At 41.6% G+C, this 23,693-nt stretch overlaps 2 protein-coding genes across 4 annotated transcripts in view; both read left to right on the top strand.

Moving 5' to 3' along the window:
* Positions 1–23,693, top strand: part of ccdc88c (coiled-coil domain containing 88C) — a 445,054-nt gene that overhangs the window by 325,384 nt on the left and 95,977 nt on the right. The gene's annotated exons all lie outside the window — the stretch shown is intronic.
* The window catches only part of ppp4r3a (protein phosphatase 4 regulatory subunit 3A), a 106,292-nt gene that overhangs the window by 11,161 nt on the left and 71,438 nt on the right, over positions 1–23,693 (top strand). For all 3 annotated transcript variants that reach the window (XM_033027530.1, XM_033027532.1, XM_033027531.1), the window contains exon 2: positions 16,926–16,981. In XM_033027530.1, the coding sequence (XP_032883421.1) occupies positions 16,926–16,981 (56 nt within the window). The remainder of the gene's footprint in view (positions 1–16,925; positions 16,982–23,693) is intronic.

The following is a 23,693-nucleotide window of genomic DNA, read 5'->3' on the forward strand; positions in this document are numbered from 1 at the left end:
AAGCATTGAATACCAGATTTTTTTGATACAACATGGAAACAGGCCATTCGGCCCAACTTGCCCAAACCGGCCAACATGTCCCAGCTACACTAGTCCCACCTGCCTGCATTTGGCCCATATCCCTCCAAACCTGGCCTATCGTGTACGTGTCAAACTGCTTCTTAAACGTTGGGATAGTCCCTGCCTCAACTACCTCCTCTGCGGCTTGTTCCATGCACCCACCACCCTTTGTGTGGAAAAAGTTACCCCTCAGATTTCTATTAAATCTTTTCCCCTTCACCTTAAATCTATGTCCTCTGTTCCTCTGGTTAGGTAGGACTGTCAGGTTCCCTGTTTCTACATTTTCTTTTTGGATTGATTTTGCACCATTCCTTTCTTTGCCCTGATGCCTTGTATCACTTGAAGAGCTGAGGTCACCTGTTGATAGATGTGCAGGCTCCTGTGTAGACATATGTTGTGGTTTTTGGCACAATAGTAAGGATTTGTGGCCAGTATGACATAATCTGACAGCAACTTTGGAGTAGGCATGATATGTGCAGGTAAATGGTGAAAACCAAAAGCTCCTGCCAGTCATTCCCTGGCCATCCTGGAGTGCTGTTTTGCAGTTGCTTTTGGCATAATTTGAAGGAATTGATGAAGTGTATGCTTGGGGAAAAATCATTGAAATGTTAGACAAAAGTAAAATGTTGCAAAATCTGAAATTGAGCAGTAAATACTGGAAATACTGTGGTCTACAGATGTCGATGCGGACAACATGTCTCACATGATTTTTCATCAGAGCTATACTTTGAAACCTTTTGCTTTGTTACATTTGGAACTAATGAATTTAATTTTTTGAAAAGCAAAAAACTGCTGATGCTAAAAAACTAAAAATATTCAGCAGGTCAGGCTGTAGCTGTGGTGGTAGAATTTTAGTTTATTTAGTTTAGTTTAGAGATACAGCACGGAAACATGCCCTTCGGCCCACCGTGTCGGCGCCGACCAACGATCCCCGCACATTACCACTATCCTACATACACTAGGGACAATTTACACATACACCAAGCCAATAAACCAACAAATCTGAACGTCTTTGGAGTGTGGGAGGAAACCAAAGGTCTTGTAGGAAACCCCACAGGTCATGGGGAGTACGTACAAAATCCGTACAGACAGCATCCGTGGTCGGGATCGCACCCAGGTCTCAGGAGCCGCAAGCGATGTAAGGCAGCAACTCTACCGCTGTGCCATCGGTAGCATTTTACTTTAGCACTTGAGGTTCATCAGAACTGATCAGTCTTTGACCCAAAATGTTAATCAGTGCACCCTTCATGGATGTGGCCTGACCAGTTAAGTATTTCCAGAACTTTACTTTTATTTATAATGTTTTTATTTATTTTAGTCACAGTAACTGCTTAATCACCTCTGGCCTCATAACTGTTTATGGTTTGTCATAACCTCAGGTAACGTACCTTAAAATAAGTTCTTTTTTTCTTTCTGGTTTGTTCTCAGATCATTCTTAAATATGAAAAATCCTTGGTCTAGTTATGTTGTCATTATTCCTAATGGCGAGAATTAGTGGGGGATTGAAATATGACAGCAACTGACTCTCAGAAGAGATTGTTATCAAAATATATAGATCCTGAGATCTTTGAGCATTTCTCTTCAAAATCAAGATTAGCCACTGATATCTAGTCATTGTATTAATATTGTTTACAATAAATTAATGCAGCAAATAGAGAAATGTAGAATTGGGAGATTAGATGGATGGTTCATGGTCAGCGCGGAAATAGGCTGAAGGCATGTTTCAAGTGTTGTATCTTTGCATCGCTATAACATTTAATCATCTTAATTATAGCAATGCAGGAGCAGAATTAAAAGCTTTGAAACTGTCTTCAGAATCTGAAATTGGATTCCACTTCATTATTCTTAATGAACAAATTTAATATGTCGATGTGGCAGAAGCATTTAATTTTAGAGATACAGCGTGGAAACAGGCCCTTCGGCTCACTGAGTCTGCACTGACCAGCAATCCACACACATTTACACTATCATACACACACTAGGGACAATTCACGGACATACCAAGTCAATTAACCCACAAACCTGTACGTCTTAGGAGTGTGGGAGAAAACCGGTGCTCCTGGAGAAAACCCACACAGGTCACCGGGAGAACGTACAAACTCCGTACAGGATTGAACCTGGGTCTCTGGCGCTGTAAGGCAGCAACTCTACTGCTCCGCCACTGTGCCGCCCATGGTGCCGGCTATTTACATTTCTCTCGTGTTCATCCAGTGCAGATGTGCAATCGCATTGGCGATCTTGCGTGCCCTTCAACTAAATAGAGTATTACTTCTAAATCTGACAACGTGGTACTTTAATTCTGAAACTTATTAATATATTTGGTAAGTAGAAATACCCAAGTGCTGCACTAATTGACTGCGTATAATTTCCTGTTTTTACTCTCACTGTTCATAGATTTCTGGCCAGATTTATTTTTCTTTTCAGGCTTCAGATTATCCAGTTTAAAATGTTTCTTAAGAAGATTAGTTTATTTTAACGGTTCTAAAAGACTAACGCAATCAATTCCACTAGGTCTTTATTTGAATTACTTGAATGTGCCTCCAATAACCTGCATGAAATAAAAGTGCACGTTTGACTATATAAATAAATTCAGGTGGTACTTCCAATTAATTAAGCTATTTTATTGGAAATGAAAATGTTAGTATCATTGCACATGTTGTATTAGGTATAGGCAGTTGTCACTAATTTAGCTCTGTAAACTGGCACAGGTTTGGCACAAAATTCTCACTATTAATCATGACTTGATGCATTGGCCTTGGTGCTACTTATTAAATTTCCCACCTGTAGTCATGATTAATTCTCCCCCAAATGCTTACCTACCCACTGTGATTGCAATGCAAACTCTGCCATGCATTTCCACAGATGTGTTACACTGGTAAGCAAGCAAATTACAGCATGTGGTGTATGTAGCCTCTCAAATGAGTAATAGCCAGCATGTATCCTTGTGCAATGAATTTATCTCATTTACTTAGCACTCTTTGTGATGCCTTTTTTTTAATAAATATTCTTTTTTGAAAGTAATGATTCAGCAACTTATGAGGGGGGAAATAGAGGGTAAAACTACGATTTCTTCCTAAATAGACGCAAAACGCTGAAATAACTCAGCGGGCCAGGCACCATCTCTGGAGAGAAGGAATAGATGACGTTTCGGGTCAAGACCCTTCTTCAGACTGAAGAAGAGTCTTGACCTGAAACGCAACCATTCCTTCTCTAGAGATGCTGCCTGTCCCGCCAAGTTACTCCGGTATTTTGTGTCTATCTTTGGTGTAAATCAGCGTCTGCAGTTCCTTCCTACCATTTCTTTTTCTTGGACAGTTCTCTAAATCAGGGGTGATTTGGTTTCACTGTGGTTTTGTGAGTTCTGAGATGGCTAATGTGGAACTGCAGACTGCTGCAGAGATGAGACTGGTCAACGGAGCAATCGGGTAGGTGGTCTGTTCCTTATTCCACCTGGTCTGTTCTCCTGATGTATGGTGACAACATTCTCAATAACATGCTAGTTGCTCGTCCTCCATCTTGTGTGGTCATGCGTTAGAAATTCCTAGGAATCAGTGAGAATATTGCATTTCTTAAATGAAGCTTGGAATACAGTCATGAAGCTTTCCCTCTGTCCACTCGGTGATCTTTTCCTGTGCCCAAGTAGTTTTGGGAGTTCCCTACTGGGGCTTACAACCAACGAGGTCCTCGTTATACACAGTCTGCATCGATACTGGGGATGTTGACCTATAAGAAGACTTTTACATTATTTTGCTTGTCCCTTCAGTGAATTTGCAGAGACAGAATTGGTATTAGACATCAGTCTGAAGAAGGGTTTCGGCCCGAAACGTTGCCTATTTCCTTCGCTGCATGGATGCTGTCTCACCCGCTGAGTTTCTCCGGCATTTTTGTCTACCTGTACTTTTTTAGTGCTGTGATTGCTCCAGTAGTCCAGTTTTCATGAGCATCAAGGAGGCCAGGGATCACTACCCAGAATGTTTGTTTTTTTGCCCTATTCTTGATCTTTAAATATATATTTTCCCCAATCAGCCAAAACTTTTTTTTGGTGTAGGCAAATCCTGAGACTTTTTATTATTTCCTGTTCCATCCTGAGGCACCGAAAACAATCCCCAGTTCAAAAGGGACATTTGTGCTACACTACACTACTTTAGCTGTACCTGATTTAAAATTAATAAAACCATATTTTTGTTCTATTCATTCTGTATGTGTTCCAGAGCAATTTGAGTTAAACTCCACTGTTCCAATTTTTTGTTATAAATGACTGATGATTTCAACGTCATGAGCATACATCTTATATTTGTCGTGTGACTCATGATATTGAAAATCATCTCTTAAAATAAATCTCCAAAAGTGAGTTCTAATTGCTTAGGTTAAAGCTAGTGTTACCTGTCAGTTTACTTTTTAAAGTTTTGACAGTTTTATTAAAATAACTTTTTGTTTTAAGAATATGTAAACTAATCATGACCTATCAACAAGAGTCAACAATTCCATTGAATCTCTGCCTACTGTTAAATACCTTGTTGAAATTGCAAGCCCAGAGTTAGCTGGGCTGTTGATAAAGATAGTTACATTAGAAAAAAATGATTTATACTTTAGTTGTTTGTTCAGCAATATCTTTATGGTTGCATGTTCATAGATTACTGCAGCCATTTGGTCAAACAGAATGTGAATGTAAATAAGTTAGGGTCAGGGAAGAAGTGATTTGCACATCTATAGCATCTTTAGTGAGGATTATTCTTCATCAACAGACAAAGGCAAGATTAATTAGGGAGACAAAAATGGTGGAGAAACTCAGTGGGTGAGGCAGCATCTATGGAGCGAAGGAAATAGGCAACGTTTGGGGTGGAAACCCTTCAGACTGATGTGAGGGTGGGGTGGGAGGAAGAAAGGAAGAGGCGGAGCCAGAGGGCTGAGGGAGAGCTGAGAAGGGAAGGAGAAAGTAAGGACTGTCTGAAATTAGAGAAGTCAATGTTCATACCGCTGGGGTGCAAACTGCCCAAGCGAAATATGAGGTGCTGCTCCTCCAATTTACAGTGGTCCTTACTCTGGCCATGGAGGAGGCCCAGGACAGAAAGGTCGGATTCGGAATGGGAGGGGGAGTTGAAGTGCTAAGCCACCGGGAGATCAGGTTGGTTAAGATTAATTAATCGTTTTACTTTAGTTTAGAGATACAGCACGGAAACAGGCCCATTGGCCCACCAGGTCCGGGCCGACCAGTGATCCCTGAACACTAATAACACTATCCTACACACCCTATGGACAATTTACAATTTTGCCAAGACAATTAGCCTCATAACCTGTACTTCTTTGGAGTGTGGGAAGAAATCGGAGCACCCGGAGAAAACCCTCGCAGGTCACGGAGAGAACGTACAAATTCCGAACAGACAGCACCTGTAGTCAGGATTGAACCACATTTGGGGTTTTATATGCACACACACACACGCACACGCGCACGCGCGCACACACACACTCATGCGCGCACACACACAGAGGGACACCTAAAAACCAATCAAGAATCATCCCAGTGTCAAATACTGGCGATGACCATAGATATTATGCATAGTACAGCAGAAGAACAGACCTTCTGCACACAATGTCTGTGCCAGACATGATGCTAACATAAACCAATCTCATTTGTCTGCATGTGATCCACATCCCTTTATTCCCTGTATATTCATGTGCCCACCTAAAAGCCTCTTAAACTCCACTATCCTATGGTATGATGGGGACAGTGTCGAGCCCTCCAAATTTGAAAGAGGTGGAGCAGGTTACGCTTGAAGGGTAATTGTGTGCTACCGGTACATTAATTTGAGGTTGTCCATGGTGTCCTGAATGCTGCTAGTTCACTGAAAGTGGTTATAGACAAAGGATTAATGAAGATGTCATGCTTTTCCTTGGAGGCCTTTAGTACCAACCATAAATCTATTCCTCTGACCACCTAGGAATATTGTCAAAGCTGGGAATGTTGGTCTGGGGTCCGGACATTGGTTTGTTTATCCTTCCAGTGGAATTGAAGGTTTTGTTGAAATAGTATTGATGGTATCTGTCCAATGATATGTTGGTACCTGCTACAAGTCGTCCTTTTCTCGAACAAACAGGAGCAGAAATCACTGCTGCCAGGTGGGCCATGGATTTTGTGTTGGGGTTTGAGGTCTTGATCTTAATGCTTTTTCTTCTGTTTGCCCTTATGTACTATTGTAGTGGCGCACAGAAGCCAAATGTCTATTCTCAATGGATGGCTCCAGATATGCATAATGATCCAAACTATGCGATTAGCATTAATGTCGACCCGAAACGTTACCCATTCCTTCTCTCCAGAGATGTTGCCTGTCCCGCTGAGTTACTCCAGCATTTTGTGTCTATCTTCGGTTTAAACCAGCATCTGCAGTTCCTTCCTACATGATTAGCATTAATGTGCTAGATAACCAATAGTGGCTCATCCTGGGCAATATTTGAAAAAAGGAAATGGTTATTAAGAGGGTGTTAATATGCCGATGGAGTAGGTGAGAATGTGATAGATATACAGTGCCCTCCATAATGTTTGGGACAAAGACCCGTCATTTATTTATTTATTTGCCTCTGTACTCCACAATTTGAGATTTGTAATAGAAAAAACATCACGTGTGGTTAAAGTGCACATTGTTACATTTCATTAAAGGGTATTTTTATACATTTTGGTTTCACCATGTAGAAATTACAGCTGTGTTTATACATCGTCCCCCCATTTCAGGGCACCATAATGTTTCAGACACATCGCTTCACAGGTGGATGATCAGCCATGATCATATTGAATGGCGGTGCAGGCTCGAAGGGCCGAATGGCCTACTCCTGCATCTATTTTCTATGTCTAATTGCTCAGGTGTGTTTAATTGCCTCCTTAATGCAGGTATAAGAGAGCTCTCAGCACCTCGTCTTTCCTCCAGTATTTCCATCACCGTTGGAAATTATTATTGCTGATAATCAACAAGAGGACCAACGTTGTGCCAATGAAAGTGAAAGAAGCCATTATGAGACTGAGAAACAAGAATAAAACTGTTAGATACATCAGCCAAACCTTAGGCTTACCAAAATCAACTGATTGGAACATCATTAAGAAGAAAGAGAACACTGGTGAGTTTACTAATCGCAAAGAGACGGGCAGGCCAAGGAAGAGCCCCACAGCTGATGACAGAAGAATTCTCTCTATAATAAAGAAAAAAAACCCTGTCCGACAGATCAGAAACACTCTTCAGGAGTCAGGTGTGGATTTGTCAATGGCCACTGTCCGCAGAAGACTTCATGAGCATAAATACATAGGCTTCACTGCAAGATGCAAACCACTGGTTAGCCGCAAAAATAGGATGACCAGTTTGCCAAGAAGTATTTAAAAGAGCAACCACAGTTCTAGAAAAGGTCTTGTGGACAGATGAGACGAAGATTAAATTACATCAGAGTGATGGCAAGAGCAAAGTATGGAGGAGAGATGGAACTGCCCAAGATCCAAAGCATACCACCTTATCTGTGAAACACAATGGTGGGGGTGTTATGACCTGGGCATGTATGGCTGCTGAAGGTACTCGCTCACTTATCTTCATTGATGATACAACTGCTGATGGTAGTAACATAATGAATTCTGAAGTGTATAGACACATCCTATCTGCTCAAGTTCAAACAAATGCCTCAAAACTCATTGGCCGGCAGTTCATTCTACAGCAAGACAATGATCCCAAACATGCTGCTAAAGCACCAAAGGAGTTTTTCAAAGCTAAAAAATGGTCAATTCTTGAGTGGCCAAGTCCGATCTGAACCCAATTGAGCATGTCTTTTATATGCTGAAGAGAAAACTGAAGGGGACTAGCCCCCAAAACAAGCATAAGCTAAAGATGGCTGCAATACAGGCCTGGCAGAGCATCACCAGAGAAGACACCCAGCAACTGGTGATGTCCATGAATCGCAGACTTCAAGCAGTCATTGCATGCAAAGGATATGCAACAAAATACTAAAATTGGATACTTTAATTTACATGACATTGCTGTGTCCCAAATATTATGGTGCCCTGAAATGGAGGGGGGGGACTATGTATAAACACTGCTGTAATTTCTACATGGTACATGCTACGATGATACAAAAGTGAGTGTTTTTGCAGATAGTGAAGATGGTTGTGAACGATTGCAGCAGGATCTGGATCGATTGGCCAGGTAGGTGGAGGAATGGTTGATGGAATTCAATACAGAGAAGTGTAAGGTGTTGCATTTTGGGACGTTGAACAAGCGCAGAACCTACACAATAAATGGCAGGCCTCTGTGTAGTGTTGTAGAGCAGAGGGATCTAGGAGTACAAGTGCATGGTTCCTTGAAGGTCGAGTCGCAGGTAGATAAGGTTGTGAAAAAGGCTTTTTGCACTTTGGTCTTCATCAGTCAGAGTATAGAAGTTGGGAGGTCTTGTTGCAGTTGTATAAGACGTTGGTGAGACCGCATTTAGAATATTGTGTTCATTTCTGGGCACCATGATATAGGAAAGATATTGTCAAGCTTGAAAGGGTTCAGAAAAGATTTACGAGGTTGAGTAGGCTGGGTCTCTATTCCATGGAGCGTAGGAGGATGTGGGGAGATCTTATAGAGATATACAAAATCATGAGAGGAATAGATCGGGTAGATGCACAGAGTCTTTTACCCTGAGTAGGGGAATCGAGGACCAGAGGAAATAGGTTCAAGGTGAAGGGGAAAAGATTTAATAGGAATCCGAGGGGTAACTTTTTCACACAGAGGGTGGTGGGTGTATGAAACAAGCTGCCAGAGGCGGTAGTTGAGGCTTGGACTATCCCATCATTAAAGAAAACAGTTGGACAGGTACATGGACAGGACAGGTTTGGAGAGGTATGGACCAAGCACAGGCAAGTGGGACTAGGGTAGCTGGGACATTGTTGGCTGGTGTGAACGGGTTGGGCCGAAGGGCCTGTTTTCACACTATTAATCTATGACTTTATGCTGAAACCAAAATGTATAAAAATGACCTTTATTAAAATCTGACAATGTGCACTTTAAGCACATGCGATTTTTTTCCTATTACAAATCTCAAATTGCGGAGTACAGAGGCAAATAAATAAATGATGGGTCTTTGTCCCAAACATTATGGTGGGCATTGTACTTCATTGCATTATCTTATGTTTTTTAATGGTGAGAATAAGGAGAAGCAATACACAATAAAACAGTAATTTAAAAAACTGTGCTTGCCGAATGCATTTGTGCCAAAACCAGTTAACCAAGCTTAGTTAACAGGTTTTGTCACCAATATATTCTTCAAGCAATGAAGCATTTAGGGTCCTGTTTTTTTTTTGTGTGTTAATATAAATATCAACATCGATTGCAAAAGACAAAATATTTTTGCTGTAGGGTGAGAGGGGGAATGTTTAATGGAGATGTGCTGGGAAAGTTTTTTTGTTACAGAGAGGATAGTGGGGGCCTGGAACGGTGTTAATTACCAAATATCAGTGCATATTCCTTGTGTTAATTACCAAATATCAGTGCATATTCAAAATGGTTGACACAAGAATCTGATTAGCACAAGAATCCATTAGCACAGAAAAACATCTTTATATAACAAATAATTAAGATTTGGGTAGCGATTTTGACACGGTGGAGCATACCATATTAATATTAGCCTTTTAAAGGAGATATGTCCAGGGAAGTTGGGGAGAAAAATTCATGTATAATATGTTGGCATGTTGGAGAGAGAAGATGAGAGTAAGTGATTACAACAGACTGATGTCTGCAAGAACTGGATGAGACTTGCAGATGGGCCAATGACCATTTTATAAGCAGTTTCATGCAAACTTCTCAGCACTGTGCAATGTTTTCGTTTTCATGAGTACTATGTGAAGCATAATGAGTTTCTTGCATTTATTTCGCACATTTTAGGTGTAGGATCAAAAGCTTAGCAACGAGTATCTCAGCAAATTGGTGAATAATCTTGAGTCTGATTTGGACAGTCGTGGTCTGATTTACTTAGAAGTGAATTTATGCACACAGGGAACTGCAGAAGCTGGAAGCAAAATAAAGTGTTGGAGTAACTCAGCGGGTCAGGTAACATCTGTGGCGGGAATGTATAGGTCACATTTTGGGTAGGGATCCTTCAGGCTGATAATGAGAATGTATTGTTGTTGCATCTAATGTCTCTGCGGAGCTGAAGCAAGTTTTTCATTTCAATACATGTTACCAATAAACACACTTTAACACTCAAACAGTCACCAGAGAGATTAATGATCTGGAGAATAACATTTCTGATGAATGGCCGAAGTTGGTGATATATGGGTTCCATGTGTATGGAGGAAATTTCTCCTGATCCTTTAGTGAATAAACAGCCTCTCCGTTTGATGTTGGTGGAAGTGCTGGTGATGGGAAAGCAAAATATTATTGCACTAGTGATAATTGATGCGATTTCACTAGTTTGTAGCATGTAGATGAGAAATTAGAGGAACTAAAGGTAGACGTTGAGGAGAGATAATACCATTGTCAGTGGAAAGAGATGATTATATTGCCATTGATTGGATGAATAGAACATTCATGGGGAGATGTTGGAAGAGGCTGATGGTGCATCACTTGTCAGATAGGCTGTGACAGTCGGGGAGGAGTAGATTATCCTCCTCGCAATCAAAGTGTCACAGGGTAGGTTAAAAGAACTGTAATTACTTATTTAGTTATTTAAGTTATTTCCTTGTGTTAATTACCAAATGTTTATAATTGCCAACTGTATGATTATGATGTGCAAACTAGAGGAACAACGCCTCGTATTCTGCTTGGGTAGTTTATCAGAATGCACAGCTGATCTTCTACCTTGATAGATAATTGGGGTGACCGATGAATGGGCATTGGCCTGAAATGTTAACTGTTTGCCTTTTCACAGATGCTACCTGATCTTTTGTAGCATTTGTAGCATTTAATGTTTTTGCTTTGTAATATAATTGTAGTAACACTTTATTCTTCCATTCAAAACTTCTTGCATAAAAGAGTATTGTACCAAATTCCTTCCAAATTGCCTGTTGCATGTTAGTTTTCCGGAATTTGAGTATAAAGCACACAAATCATTTTTGAACCCCTGAATTTTCCTGTCTTGAGCATTTAAAACAAGACTAAGTGGGACCCGTTGGGTCCCAGTCACACGGGAGGCCTGGTCCCCCAACGCAACCCATTCCCCAATGCAATATTCCACCATTGTGTGGGGGAAGGGGGGAGGGTGTATGGGGGGGTGTGGGGGAATGGGGGGGTGTGGGGGAATGGGGGTGTGTGGGGGAGGGGGGGTGTGTGTGGGTGGGGGAGAGGGTGTGTGGGGGAGGGGGGGGTGTAGGGGGTGTGTGGGCTCAGCAGCTCCCGCCCCCGGCGCCTGTCACTCCCAGTCCAGCTGCACGCATTGGCTCCCGGCTTGTTGTAGTCGCCGGCCCGCGGAACGCTGCCCCGCCCCCGCGGAACACTGCCCCCGACCGACCACAAAATATAAGATTTATATATAGATATAGGTGTTCCTTTTTTGTTTTTAAATAACCTCACATTTTTGCATGTTGTGCTACTGCTATCATGTTGTTGCCCACTCATTTTGCTTTTTTATATCCCCTTGAAGCCTCTTTGCATCCTCATTACTATCCATATTTCCACTTGGGTCTTCAGCAAACATAGAAATACGGCATTTCATCCCCTCAGGCAAATCATTAATATAGATTCAGTATGTGTAGGAAAGAACTGCAGATGATGGTATAAATCGAAGGTAGACACAAAATGCTGGAGTAACTCAGCGGGACAGGCAGTATCTCTGGAGAGAAGGAATGGTTGACGTTTTGGGTCGAGACCCTTCTTCAGACTGAAGGTCAGAACACATGAAATAAAGACAATATACACACACAGCCTGAGAGATTGTTGGAGTAAACAGTTGCTTCACAAGTTGGCAGGCTATAACTAGTGGGATAATGGGATTATCCCACCAGTTCTTCAGACTGAAGGTCTGAAGGTCATTTTCAACCTCTCACCTCTGAGGTCTGAGGTCCCCACCTGCTTTAAAAGGGCATCAATTATACCAGTGCCCAAGAAGAGTAAGGTAACGTGCCTCAATGACTATCGACACTAGTGGCGCTAACGCCGATGGTGATGAAGTGCTTTGAGAGGTTGATCATGGAGCAAATCAACGCCTACCTCGACAAAAACCTGGATCCACTGCAGTTCGCTTACCGCCACAACAGATCAACGGTGGATGCAATCTCGCTGGCCCTCCACTCCGCTCTGGACCACTTGGACAACAAAGACTCATATGTCAGGCTGTTATTCATCGATTACAGCTCGGCATTTAACACAATCATCCCCGCCAAGCTGGTTACCAAACCTGCAGAACTGGGTCTCTGCGCATCCCTCTGCAATTGGATCCTCGACTTCCTCATTCACAGACCACAGTCTGTTCGTATTGGTGGAAACGTGTCAGCCTCGATAACAATCAGCACTGGAGCACCTCAAGGCTGCGTGCTCAGCCCCCTGCTGTACTCACTCTATACTCATGACTGCAGCGCCAGTCACAGTGCGAACTCCATCATCAAGTTCGCTGACGACACCACTGTTGTGGGATGTATATCACTGATGGGGATGAGTCAGAGTATAGAAGAGAGATTGAGCAACTGTCCATATGGTGCCAGCGCAATAACCTGGCCCTCAACACCAGCAAAACCAAGGAACTGATTGTGGACTTTGGAAGGAGTAGGAGGGGGACCCACAGCCCCATTTATATCAACGGGTCGATGGTTGATAGGGTCAAGAGCTTCAAATTCCTGGGCGTGCACATCTCTGAAGATCTTTCTTGGTCCGAGAACACTAATGCAATTATCAAGAAAGCTCATCAGCGCCTCTACTTCCTGAGAAGATTACGGAGAGACGGTTTGTCAAGGAGGACTCTCTCTAACTTCTACAGGTGCACAGTAGAGAACATGCTGACCGGTTGCATCGTGGCTTGGTTCGGCAATTTGAGCGCCCTGGAGAGGAAAAGACTACAAAAAGTAGTAAACACTGCCCAGTCCATCATCGGCTCTGACCTTCCTTCCATCGAGAGGATTTATCGCAGTCGCTCCCTCAAAAAGGCTGGCAGTATCATCAAAGACCCACACCATCCTGGCCACACACTCATCTCCCTGCTACCTTCAGGTAGAAGGTACAGGAGCCTGAAGACTGCAACAACCAGGTTCAGGAATAGCTACTTCCCCACAGCCATCAGGCTATTAAACCTGGCTCGATAAAACTCTGATTATTAATAACCCATTATCTGTTATTTGCACTTTATCAGTTTATTTATTCATGTGTGTATATATTTATATTATGGTATATGGACACTTATCTGTTTTGTAGTAAATGCCTACTATGTTCTGTGTGCTGAAGCAAAGCAAGAATTTCATTGTCCTATACAGGGACACATGACAATAAACTCACTTGAACTTGAAGAAAGGTCTCAAACCGAAATGTCACCCATTCCTTCTCTCTAGAGACGCTGCCTGTCCCATATAGTGGTTGGGATGAAAAAACAACCCTGCTTTATCCCACCAGTTATAGCCTGCCAACCTGTGAAGCAACTGTTTACTCCAACAATCTCTCAGGCTGTATGTGTGTATTGCCTTAATTTCACATGTTCTGACCTTGTTTACCAGCTTCCTTTATGAAAACCTTTTGAAAATCCAAGTGCATCATATCTTTTGCTCCCCCCCCCCCCATTGATTCTACTTTCAAGAAAGCCATTAGAAATCAAGTCTGACTAATCCATTTCATAAATCATGTTGACTCTGTGTCATGATAAAAACATCAAGTTTCTCGCATGTTCCCAGCTACTGATGTCAGGCTGATAATAATTAGTTCCCTGGTTTTTCGTACCACTCTTTTCTTAAATATTGGGGGCCCACACATGGCACCCTCCAATCTCATTAACAACACTCGAATGGGGAGAATTTTGGAAGATATCTGGATAATTGCAATCTCCGTTGCTGCTCCTTCAAAACTCTTGGGATATCAGTTTCAGGCTCATTAATTTTTCTTGTAATATTATTTTACAAATACTAATTTATTTTACTACCTCATTTGTACTGAGTCCTTGGTACTCCAGTATTTCAGGGTGGTCTTTTCTGGCTTGTGTGAAAACTGGCAAAGTATTGCTTTAACTCCTCTGTCTTTCCCTTATTTTCCATTGTAAGTTCTTCCCTTTCTATGGGTCTCCCATGTACCATTGAGTATTTTCTTTTTTCTCGTAGCTATAGCAACACCCCCTCGCAGGCTGTTTTTATGTTTCTCGTTGATTTATTCTTATTCTATTATCCATTTCTCAATCAGTTGGTCATCTTTTGCTAACTTCTTCAATTCTCAGGCTTGCTGCTTTTTATGCAACATTTCTTTCCTTAGACTAAATGCTATCTTTTTGTTTCCCCCTGCAGTCCAGAATAAGCTTGCTGTTCTAGGTGAGACTTCATGTTTTAAAGCAATGTTTATCAATGTTTATCAGTTACAAATTGTGTATTAGTTATTTAGCAGTGATACAGACCATTCAGTCCACTGTATCTATGCTAACCAATGGGTACTGATCCATATGAATCCCATTTTCCAACACCGGGAGCGTCGCCTTCAAAGCCTGGGCAATTTAGGTGCTCATCAACACACTTCTTAAATAATGTTTGTGACTGTTTGCTCTACTCTCCCGAGCAATACTCATCATACAGCTCCAAAACAGGCCCTTCAGCCCAACTCATCCATGCCAACCAAGGTGCTTCATCTAAAATAGGCCCATTGCCTCCTGCCAGCCCATATCCCTCCAAAACCCTTTCCTATCCGTGTACCTGTCATGGTTTCCATTCTTAACTTGTAAATTCAATAATATAATGGTCACTTTGTTTCTCTCTCCACTTATGCTGCCCAAGCTGTATGTTTCCAGCATTTCCTATTTTCCGATTTCCTATATCTGTAGTACATTGTTTTTGGGCCCCATTAACGATATCTTAGTTATCTTCAAGTTGAGAGTCAAAAATGTTTAATTGTCATATGTACCGAAAACGGTACAGTGAAATTCATATTTGCAGCAACATAACAATCCTGTAAAGACCGTACTTATAGATAATAATAAATAAAATTGATAAATTTAAAATTCGAATATTACTGCAAAATGCCTGAAATCCTCAGTATTTTAAAGACAGTTCAAAGTTAATTATTTAATTACTGTTTGTAGTATTCAAGAGACTGCTGGTTGTTGTGGAGAATGTAGAAACAAGGAAGTGCAGATGCTGGTTTACAAAAAAAAACAAAGGGCTGGAATAACTCAGCGGGTCAGCCAGCATCTACAGAATGTCGTTTCGGGTCAGGACCCTTCTTCATACTGTTGGGAAGAAACTATTCTTGAACCTGGAGTTCAGACTCCTATACTTCCTGATGACAGGAGTGAAATAAAAGTGTGGCCAGGATGGTGTGGGTCCTTGATGATGCTGGTTACCTTTCTGAGGCAGTGCCTCCAGTAGATCCCTTTGATGGTGGGCAGATCAATACCTGTGATAGACTGGGCAGTGCCCATCACTTTTTGTAATCTCCTTAATTCCTGCGCATTTGAGTTGCTTTTAATGAGTTTTCTGACTCTTCCTGCGGTATTTTACTGTTATCCTTGCTAAATCTGTGTCATCCATTTTTTCCTTCCCCATCCAAAAATTGTATTGCCATTCTTTGGCAGTCCTTTAGAACGAGGTTGATTTGCTTCCGAACAGCATTGTGGGTTCACAAAGCGTATACAAAATAAAAAAATAATATTCAATAAAATTTGCTCTCCGAATTTGTGGGAGAGAAAAAACCCCCCAAAATTTATATATATTTTTAATCTTGTGATCTGTTACTACTCTCCTAACTTATCAGTCTCGTATTGTACAGCAATGTTTCCTCTTCAGAACTTGATTTCTTTTCCATCTCAGCAAATTTAATAATATCTTTACTGGCTTTATCCAAATCCATAAAAAGATAAATTGTTAGATTGGAGGAATAACACGGATCCCCGTGGCACACCACTTACTACATTTTCCAACTGGACTAAGTTCCATATCTGCCCTGTTATCCATTAGCCAGCCTGTCTTCTATATGTTACCGCCAAAATCGTGAGCTTTTATTTTCTGCAATATCCTTTGTAGCACCTTGTGAAATACCTTCTGGAAATCTAACTAGGATTTCCTTTTATCTTCAAAATTCTCTGCTAGAATAGCTTTAATAATAGCTAACATTTTCCTTCTCAGATATCAGGAGAACTGGCCTATAGTTTCCTGCTCCCCTTTTTGAATGAAAGAGTTACTTTCATTGCTTTGCAATCCAAAAGACTCTTTCTCAAATTTAGGAAATTGTGAAAAAATAAAACCAATGCATCAACTTTCTGACTGACCTCTGGGTAATAGCTTCGCACTCAAAACTGAACACTTTTTTTCTCTCAACGTTCAAAAACAGGAAGTTACTAATGCTTTACAGAGTTTTTATACAATATTTCTGATAATCTTAAGTTTTGAAAATTTTGTTTCTCCCTGGTATTATTCGTATCTCTTCGACTTGATTGCTGAATCATAAGTAGACCTTCTTGTAGCATTGCCTTTTTCTTTTCACTGCGCTGTGGGATATAATGCTACAGTTTAATAGACTCCGAAGCCAATTCTACCTAGTTAGCTAAGGCCTTTTGGACCACAATTTGGGCAATGCAGATGGTATCAATGCTGAGGCAGGTGAAGGAGGAAAAAGGCAGACAAATTTGCTTTTTATCTTTTCAGCCACCTTGCTGGTAAATGCAAAACCGTTATCGAGAACTTTGGAATAGACATGATTGACCACCTAAATTATCACCTAATTTAATTTTTCTTTTCTCTTTAGGTTCTCTTCTCCTCGAATCGAAAATAAATCCTAATACAGCTTATCAAAAACAACAGGTAAGGCACATAGATAAATAAATGTATGTTGTAGTTTGGCAGTAGGACTGTACTAAAATAATGTATGTTGGAGCCTATTTTGGTAGCAAACCAGTTGCGTGAAAATTATCAATGTTTTTCACATCTTTCCTACTTGGGCAGCCTTCTGTACCATTAATTTCTTGCAGCCTTGTAAGCTCCCCGTGCACTTTTCTGTTCTGCTAATGCAGTCTTGTTTCCTTGTTCACTGTTGGAGGTTATTCCTTCAGCTGCTCAGGCCCTAAACTTTCCAATTCCTTCTCTGAACCTTGAACTTTTATGAGCCTTACCATAAAATCCATGATTTTGACCTGCCTTGTGGGCACTTACTTGTCTGTGCAATTGGATATTATATTTTAAAGACAATGCGTCTTAGGACATTGCTTTTGTATAATGTAGAGGTGCTACATAATAAATGCATATTGTTTAATTTACTTATTGGAATAATACTGTTGGCTTCACAGGGCTCTCGCTTAACTTTTTTCCCCTGTTGCCAGCCGGGCAACCTTGGCAGCTTTTTAGGTTGCCAAATGAGAGTTTAGGTGGTCATTTAAGATGGATTGCATGACACGTGCGATAATGTGCTCGGACAAAGTGCGTAGTTACCAGTCTGAATTATACTCAATGAAGCATTCACATATTATTTCTGCTTCAAATAAAGTCACAAACTAAACATATTCACCAATCAAGACATGATATATCCCACAATGACATGCAGCAAAATTATAAGACAGATCCTCAACTCTTTTTACACATTGCAATTAATGCAATTTCTATTAGTTCTTTCCACTTCCAAAAAAAAATGTGGTTGGATTATTCAGCGTATGATCAACCTGTGTCAATAAATCCTGGACCACGGTAGCATATATGCTTAACCATGCACACTACAGATTGATGCAAGCATGTTTTCTGTGAAGGACCGAAAATTACCATAACATGGCCATAGCATGGGTCGTTATTGCTATTGGTACAGAAACACTCTCGCTTCCCTCTGCTTGCAAATCCGCTAACGCCGCTTTCAAAACAAACCCTCCCGCACGCTAAGGCCTCCCCCTCCCTCCCTCCTCCCGGCCTCGGCGTGCGGGAGGGTTTGTTTTGAACGCGCCGTTAGCGGATTTGCAAGCAGAGGCCCTTATCAGGGCGGGCGGGGTGCGGGAGGAGGAGGCGGCTGAGCCGCTATTGCGGCCGCTGCTGCGGCTGTGCGGGGCCCGTCATTCGCACCGACCCCTCCTCACCCTGCACCTAGTATCTTTGCCCTGCAATACAGCCGTCGCCGACACAAAACGTTGCGTTCCTTTTCTCCAGAGATGCTGCCTGACCCGCGGAGTTACTCCAGTTTTTTGTGTCTATCTTCGGTACAAACCAGTATCTGGGTGCCAAGCCGGGAAAAATGGCGGCGTTTAGGTTGCCCGGCGGCGCTTTGAGTGGCACCCGGGCAACCGCTAATTTCGAGCCCTGCTTCATAGAAAAAGACATAGAGTACAATGGCAGATTGGAGAGAAAGTGCTGGAGTAATTGAGGTGGTCGGGCAGCATCTCTGGAGAAAAAGGATGGGTGATGTTTTGGATCGGGGCCCTTCTTCAACCGTCACCCATCCTTTTTCTCCAGAGATGCTGAGGAATAGCAAATGGAGTTTAATTCAGATATGTGTGGGATTGCATTTTGGGACGTCAAGCCAGTTAGGACTTTCACAGTGAATAGTAGGTGCCCTGGGGAGAGTTTTAGAACTAATGGACCAAGGAATACAAATTTGTAGTTCTCTGAAAATGGCAATGCAAGGAACTACAGATGCTGGAATCTTGCATTGAATGCTGGACTCAGCAGGTCAGGCAACATCTCTGGAGAACATGGATGGGTAATGTTTTCGGTCGGGATCCTTCTTTATACTGATTGTGGTGTGGGAGAAAAAGCTGGAAAAGAGACGTGGGCGCAACAAAGCCTGGCAAGTGAGGGGTGGATACAGGTAAGGAGGGGTTTTGATTGAGAGATGGATGGAAAAAGTCTAGAGATGAGACGGGGTCTAGAGGAGACAAAAGGGTAGTGCACATAATGATACCATTAACCTGAAACCATTGAAGAAGATTTTGCCAGGACGTGAGGTTGAGCAGGCTGAAACGTTATTCCTTGGAGGACAGGAGGTTGTGGGGTGATTGTACAGAGATTTATACAATTATGAGGGACACAGCTGGGATGAATCCACAGTCTTTTTCCCAGGTTTGGGGAATCAAGAACTAGATTGTAAAAATTTAATAAGAATTTGATGGGCAAATTTTTCCACATAAAGTGGTGGGTATATGGAACAAGCTGTCAGTGGAAGTATTTGAGTTGGATATATTAACATTTAAAAGATACTTTTGACAGAAACGAGGATACGTCATCCTTGGTATGTGAGCTGCAGTATGTAGTTGACAGATAGGAAAGATTTGTATAGATATGGGTCAAACTCTCAGTAAATGGGACAATCTTAGAAGGGTATCTTGGTCGGCATGGACGAGTTGGGCCAAAGGGCATGTTCCCATGCTGTATGATTTTGACTTTATCACGTAGCTAGACTGGTGAAGGTGGCATGCGTGCCCTGTCTATCTAAATTCTTGTCGAAATGTCTTTTAATTATTAACATTATACCCACCTCTACAGTTCTGGCAGCTCATTCCATTTATACACCGTTGCATGAAGAGGTTGCCCTCCGGATGTCTTTTAAATATGTCCCTTCTAACTTTAAACCCTAATTTTAGACTCCCCTGCCTCGAGGAAAAGATTACAGCTTTTTACCTTATCTATGCTCCTCGCGATTTTGTATAAGGTCACCTTGCAGCCTCCTGTTCTCTATGGAGGAAAAAAGTCCCATACAGTCTCTCCTTATCAGTCGTTGAGTCCAGGCAGCATCCTGGTGAATCTTTTCTGCACCCTCTCCAACTTAATGGTGTCATTCTCACAGCAGGGCAACCGCACACAACATTCTAATTGTGGTCTTACCAGCTGCTGTACTCAGTCCCCTTACCGATGGAAGGTAAGCGTGTCCAATGTCTTCTTTAGCACCCTGTTATCTACCACTTTCAGGGAACAGTTTACCTGCTCTGCTCTACATTCTCCAGAGTGCTACATTTCATTCTGCAAGGTCTGCCCTGGTTTGACTTGCCAAAGTGTAGCAATGTTACAAAATTTTGAGATTTAAAAAATCAAGTCTGCAATTTATCCCATCAGATAAAGCACAAAAATAAGTTTAATTTGACACCTAATTCACTTTCATATCTTCAGTATTAAAAAGGTTATGGCCATTTTCATACTCGGAAATTAGCATCCTGTTCCCTATTGATTTTCCACTGACTTAACACAAAAGCTGTGATCGAGGACAGTGAAATGGCCATAACTTTCTTAAAAATTAAGAGAACTGAAAGAAATTTTCAGTTATTATAGATTGTAGCATTCTGAAACAAATATGAAACAATCTTACTTGGATGACCTGAAATTAAAGCATATAAATAGTTAGTTACCCAATTGTAGCTAATTCCAAACTTCAATTACTAGATCTAAACATCTATCCATTTCTTAAGAAAAGATTAACATTTTTAAATAGCCTAAGTGTCCAAATAACATTCACAATAAAACATGATTTTTAAATCTCATTTACATTAATTTATAGGCCAAATGGAAGGAATTTAGTGTTCAATTGCTGTAAATTAATGGCCATTTAAATCAGCTTTCGAGTGGGATCCGTGGAACTCTGAGGAACGCGCTGGTTTAGAACGTTCCCATTGCGGGGAATTTGTACCCCATATGCCCAGAAAAATACTGCGGGATTTAATGGGGCCCCAAATTAGCTACTCGCAACATAAAACTTTGTATAAAGGGATCTTAAGAAGCCCTTTTTAATGTAAAAATAAACAACCTACCTCCGTTGTCCCCTGTATGAGATCCGTCCCGTTGTCGGCGGTCGCGGGTTTAGAGGATAATTTTTAACCTACTATAACAATTAAATTAACCAAATAAATTTAAAAATAGCTCCAGGGAACGAACCTCCAAGCGATTTTTCGTCAGCAAATAAGTAGGCTGAACAACCTCGATTTGAATAGCCTAGGGAAAATCGCGTTTTAAACCCGCCCCCCTCTCAACGGCGCCAAAATCACGCACACGGGCTGGGACAGATCTGCAGCGACGCTTAAGGTAGGTTTTGCAACATACCTACAAAGTGTAACACATCACACTTATCAGAGTTACATTTCATCTCCTATTCTTTGTCCACTTCCCTGCTTCATCCTGATCCTTTTTTTACACACCCATTCACTGTCCACTATCCCATTAATTTTGGTGTCCTCTGCAAATGTGTTAACCACGTTAACTACAGTGCATTCAGAAAGTATTCAGACCCCTTCACTTTTTCCACATTTTGTTACGTTACAGCCTTATTCTAAAATGGATTAAATTCATTTTTTTTATCAGCAATCTACACACAATAGCCCACAATAAAATAAGTGAAAACAGGTGTTTAGAAATTTTTGCAAAATAATTAAAAATAAATAACTGAAATATCACATTTACATAAGTATTCAGACCCTTTACTCAGTACTTTATTGAGGCACCTTTGGCAGTGATTACAACCTCAAGTCTTCTTGGGTATCACACTACAAGCTTGGCACACCTGTATTTGGGTAATTTATCCCATTCTTCTCTGCAGATCCTCTCAAGCTCTGTCAGGTTGGATGGGGAGTGTTGATGCACAGCTATTTTCAGGTCCCTCCAGAGATGTTCGATCGGGTTCAAGTCCGGGCTCTAGCCGGGCCACTTACGGACATTCACAGACTTGTCACAAAGCCATTCCTGCATTGTCTTGGACGTGAGCTTTAGGTTGTTGTTCTGTTGGAAGGTGAACGTCTGCCCCAGTCCGAGGTCCTGAAAGCTCTGGAGCAGGTTTTCATCAAGGATCTCTCTATACTTTGCTCCGTTCATCTTTACCTCGATCCTGACTGGTCTCCCAGTTCCTACCGCTGAAAAACATCCCTACAGCATGATGCTGCCACCACCATGCTTCATGGTATTCGTAGATATGGTATTGGCCAGGTGATGAGCGGTGCCTGTTTTCCTCCAGACGTGACACTTGGCATTCAGGCCAAAGAGTTCAATCTTGGTTTCATGAGGCCAGGGAATTTTGTTTACGTGCCTTTTGGCAAACTCTAAGCAGGGCTGTCATGTGCCTTTAACTGAGGAGTGGCTTCTGTCTGGCCACTCTACAATAAAGGCCTGGTTGGAGGAGTTGCAGATATAGTTGTCCTTCTGGAAGTTTCTCCCATCTCCACAGAGGAACTCTGGAGCTCGGTCAGAGTGACCATCGGGTTCTTGGTCACCTCCCTGAATATGTTAGTAAGTCTCTATCCTAAGGCCCTTCTCCCCCGATTGCTCAGTTTGGCCAGGCTCTACGAAGAGTCCTGGTGGTTTCAAAGTTTTATTTAAGAATGACGGAGGCCACTGTGCTCTTCGGGACCTGCAATGCTCCAAAAAATGTTTATACCCTTCCCCAGATCTGTGTCTCAACACAATCCTGTCTCAGAGGTCTACAGACAATTCCTTCGTCTTCATGGCTTGTTTTTTGCTCTGACATGCACTGTCAACTCTGGGACGTTATATAGACAGGTGTGTGCCTTTCCAAATCATGTACAATCAATTTAATTTACCACTTGTAGACTCCTATCAAGTTGTAGAAACATCTCAAGGATAATCAATGGAAACACGATGCACCAAAGCTCAATTTTGAGAGTCACAGCAAAGGGTCTGAATACTTACGTAAATGTGATATTTCAGTTATTTATTTTTAATTATTTTGCAATAATTACTAAACACCTGTTTTCGCTTTTATATTATGAGATATTGTGCGTAGATTGATGATAAAAAAAAATGACTAACCAATTTTAGAATAAGGCTGTAATGTAACAAAATTAGGAAAAAGTGAAGGGGTCTGAATACTTTCTCAATGCACTGTATATTGCCATCCAAATCATTAATAAGGATGATAAACAACAGTGTATCCAGCACAGATCCCCGAGGCACACTACTGCCTACAGGCCTCCAATCCTAGAATCAACCCTTCACTGCCACCCTTTGGCTTCTTCCACCAAGCCAATTTTCAATCCAGTTGGCTAGCTCACTGAGGATCCTTTGTGATCTAACCTTCCGGACTAGCCTGTCCTGCAAGACCTTGTCTATATGGACGTTAGTAGGGCCTTGGGCAATGTTCACTAAACTGCCTCGTCAATGGTCTCAGTGACCTCTTTAAAAAAAAAAACGACCATCAAATTGGTGGTGAATCGTTGCCAGGGAATGCTGTGGAGGCCGTCAATGGATATTTTAATGGTGAATCTTAATAGATTCTTAATTAGTACGTGTGTATGGGGTTATGCGGATCAAGCATGAGAATAGGTTTGAGAGGGAAAAATAGACCAGCCATGATTGAATGGCGGAGTCGACTTGTTGGGCCAAATGGCCTAATTCTACTCCTATAATTTATGAACTTATGAAATTTGCGAGGCTTGTTTTTCCCTTTCACAAGCAAGGCTGACTCTCTAATCACACCCTGCTTATCCAAATGTTGGTCGATCCTGTTCCTCAGCATCCCCTCCAAAAATAAAGTGCCCACCACTAATGACAGGCTTACTGGCCTGTAGTTTTCTGGATTTTCCTTGCAGTCATTCTTAAATAAAGC

The sequence above is a fragment of the Amblyraja radiata genome, chromosome 9 (genome assembly GCF_010909765.2).
Source record: "Amblyraja radiata isolate CabotCenter1 chromosome 9, sAmbRad1.1.pri, whole genome shotgun sequence".
NCBI lineage: Eukaryota > Metazoa > Chordata > Chondrichthyes > Rajiformes > Rajidae > Amblyraja > Amblyraja radiata.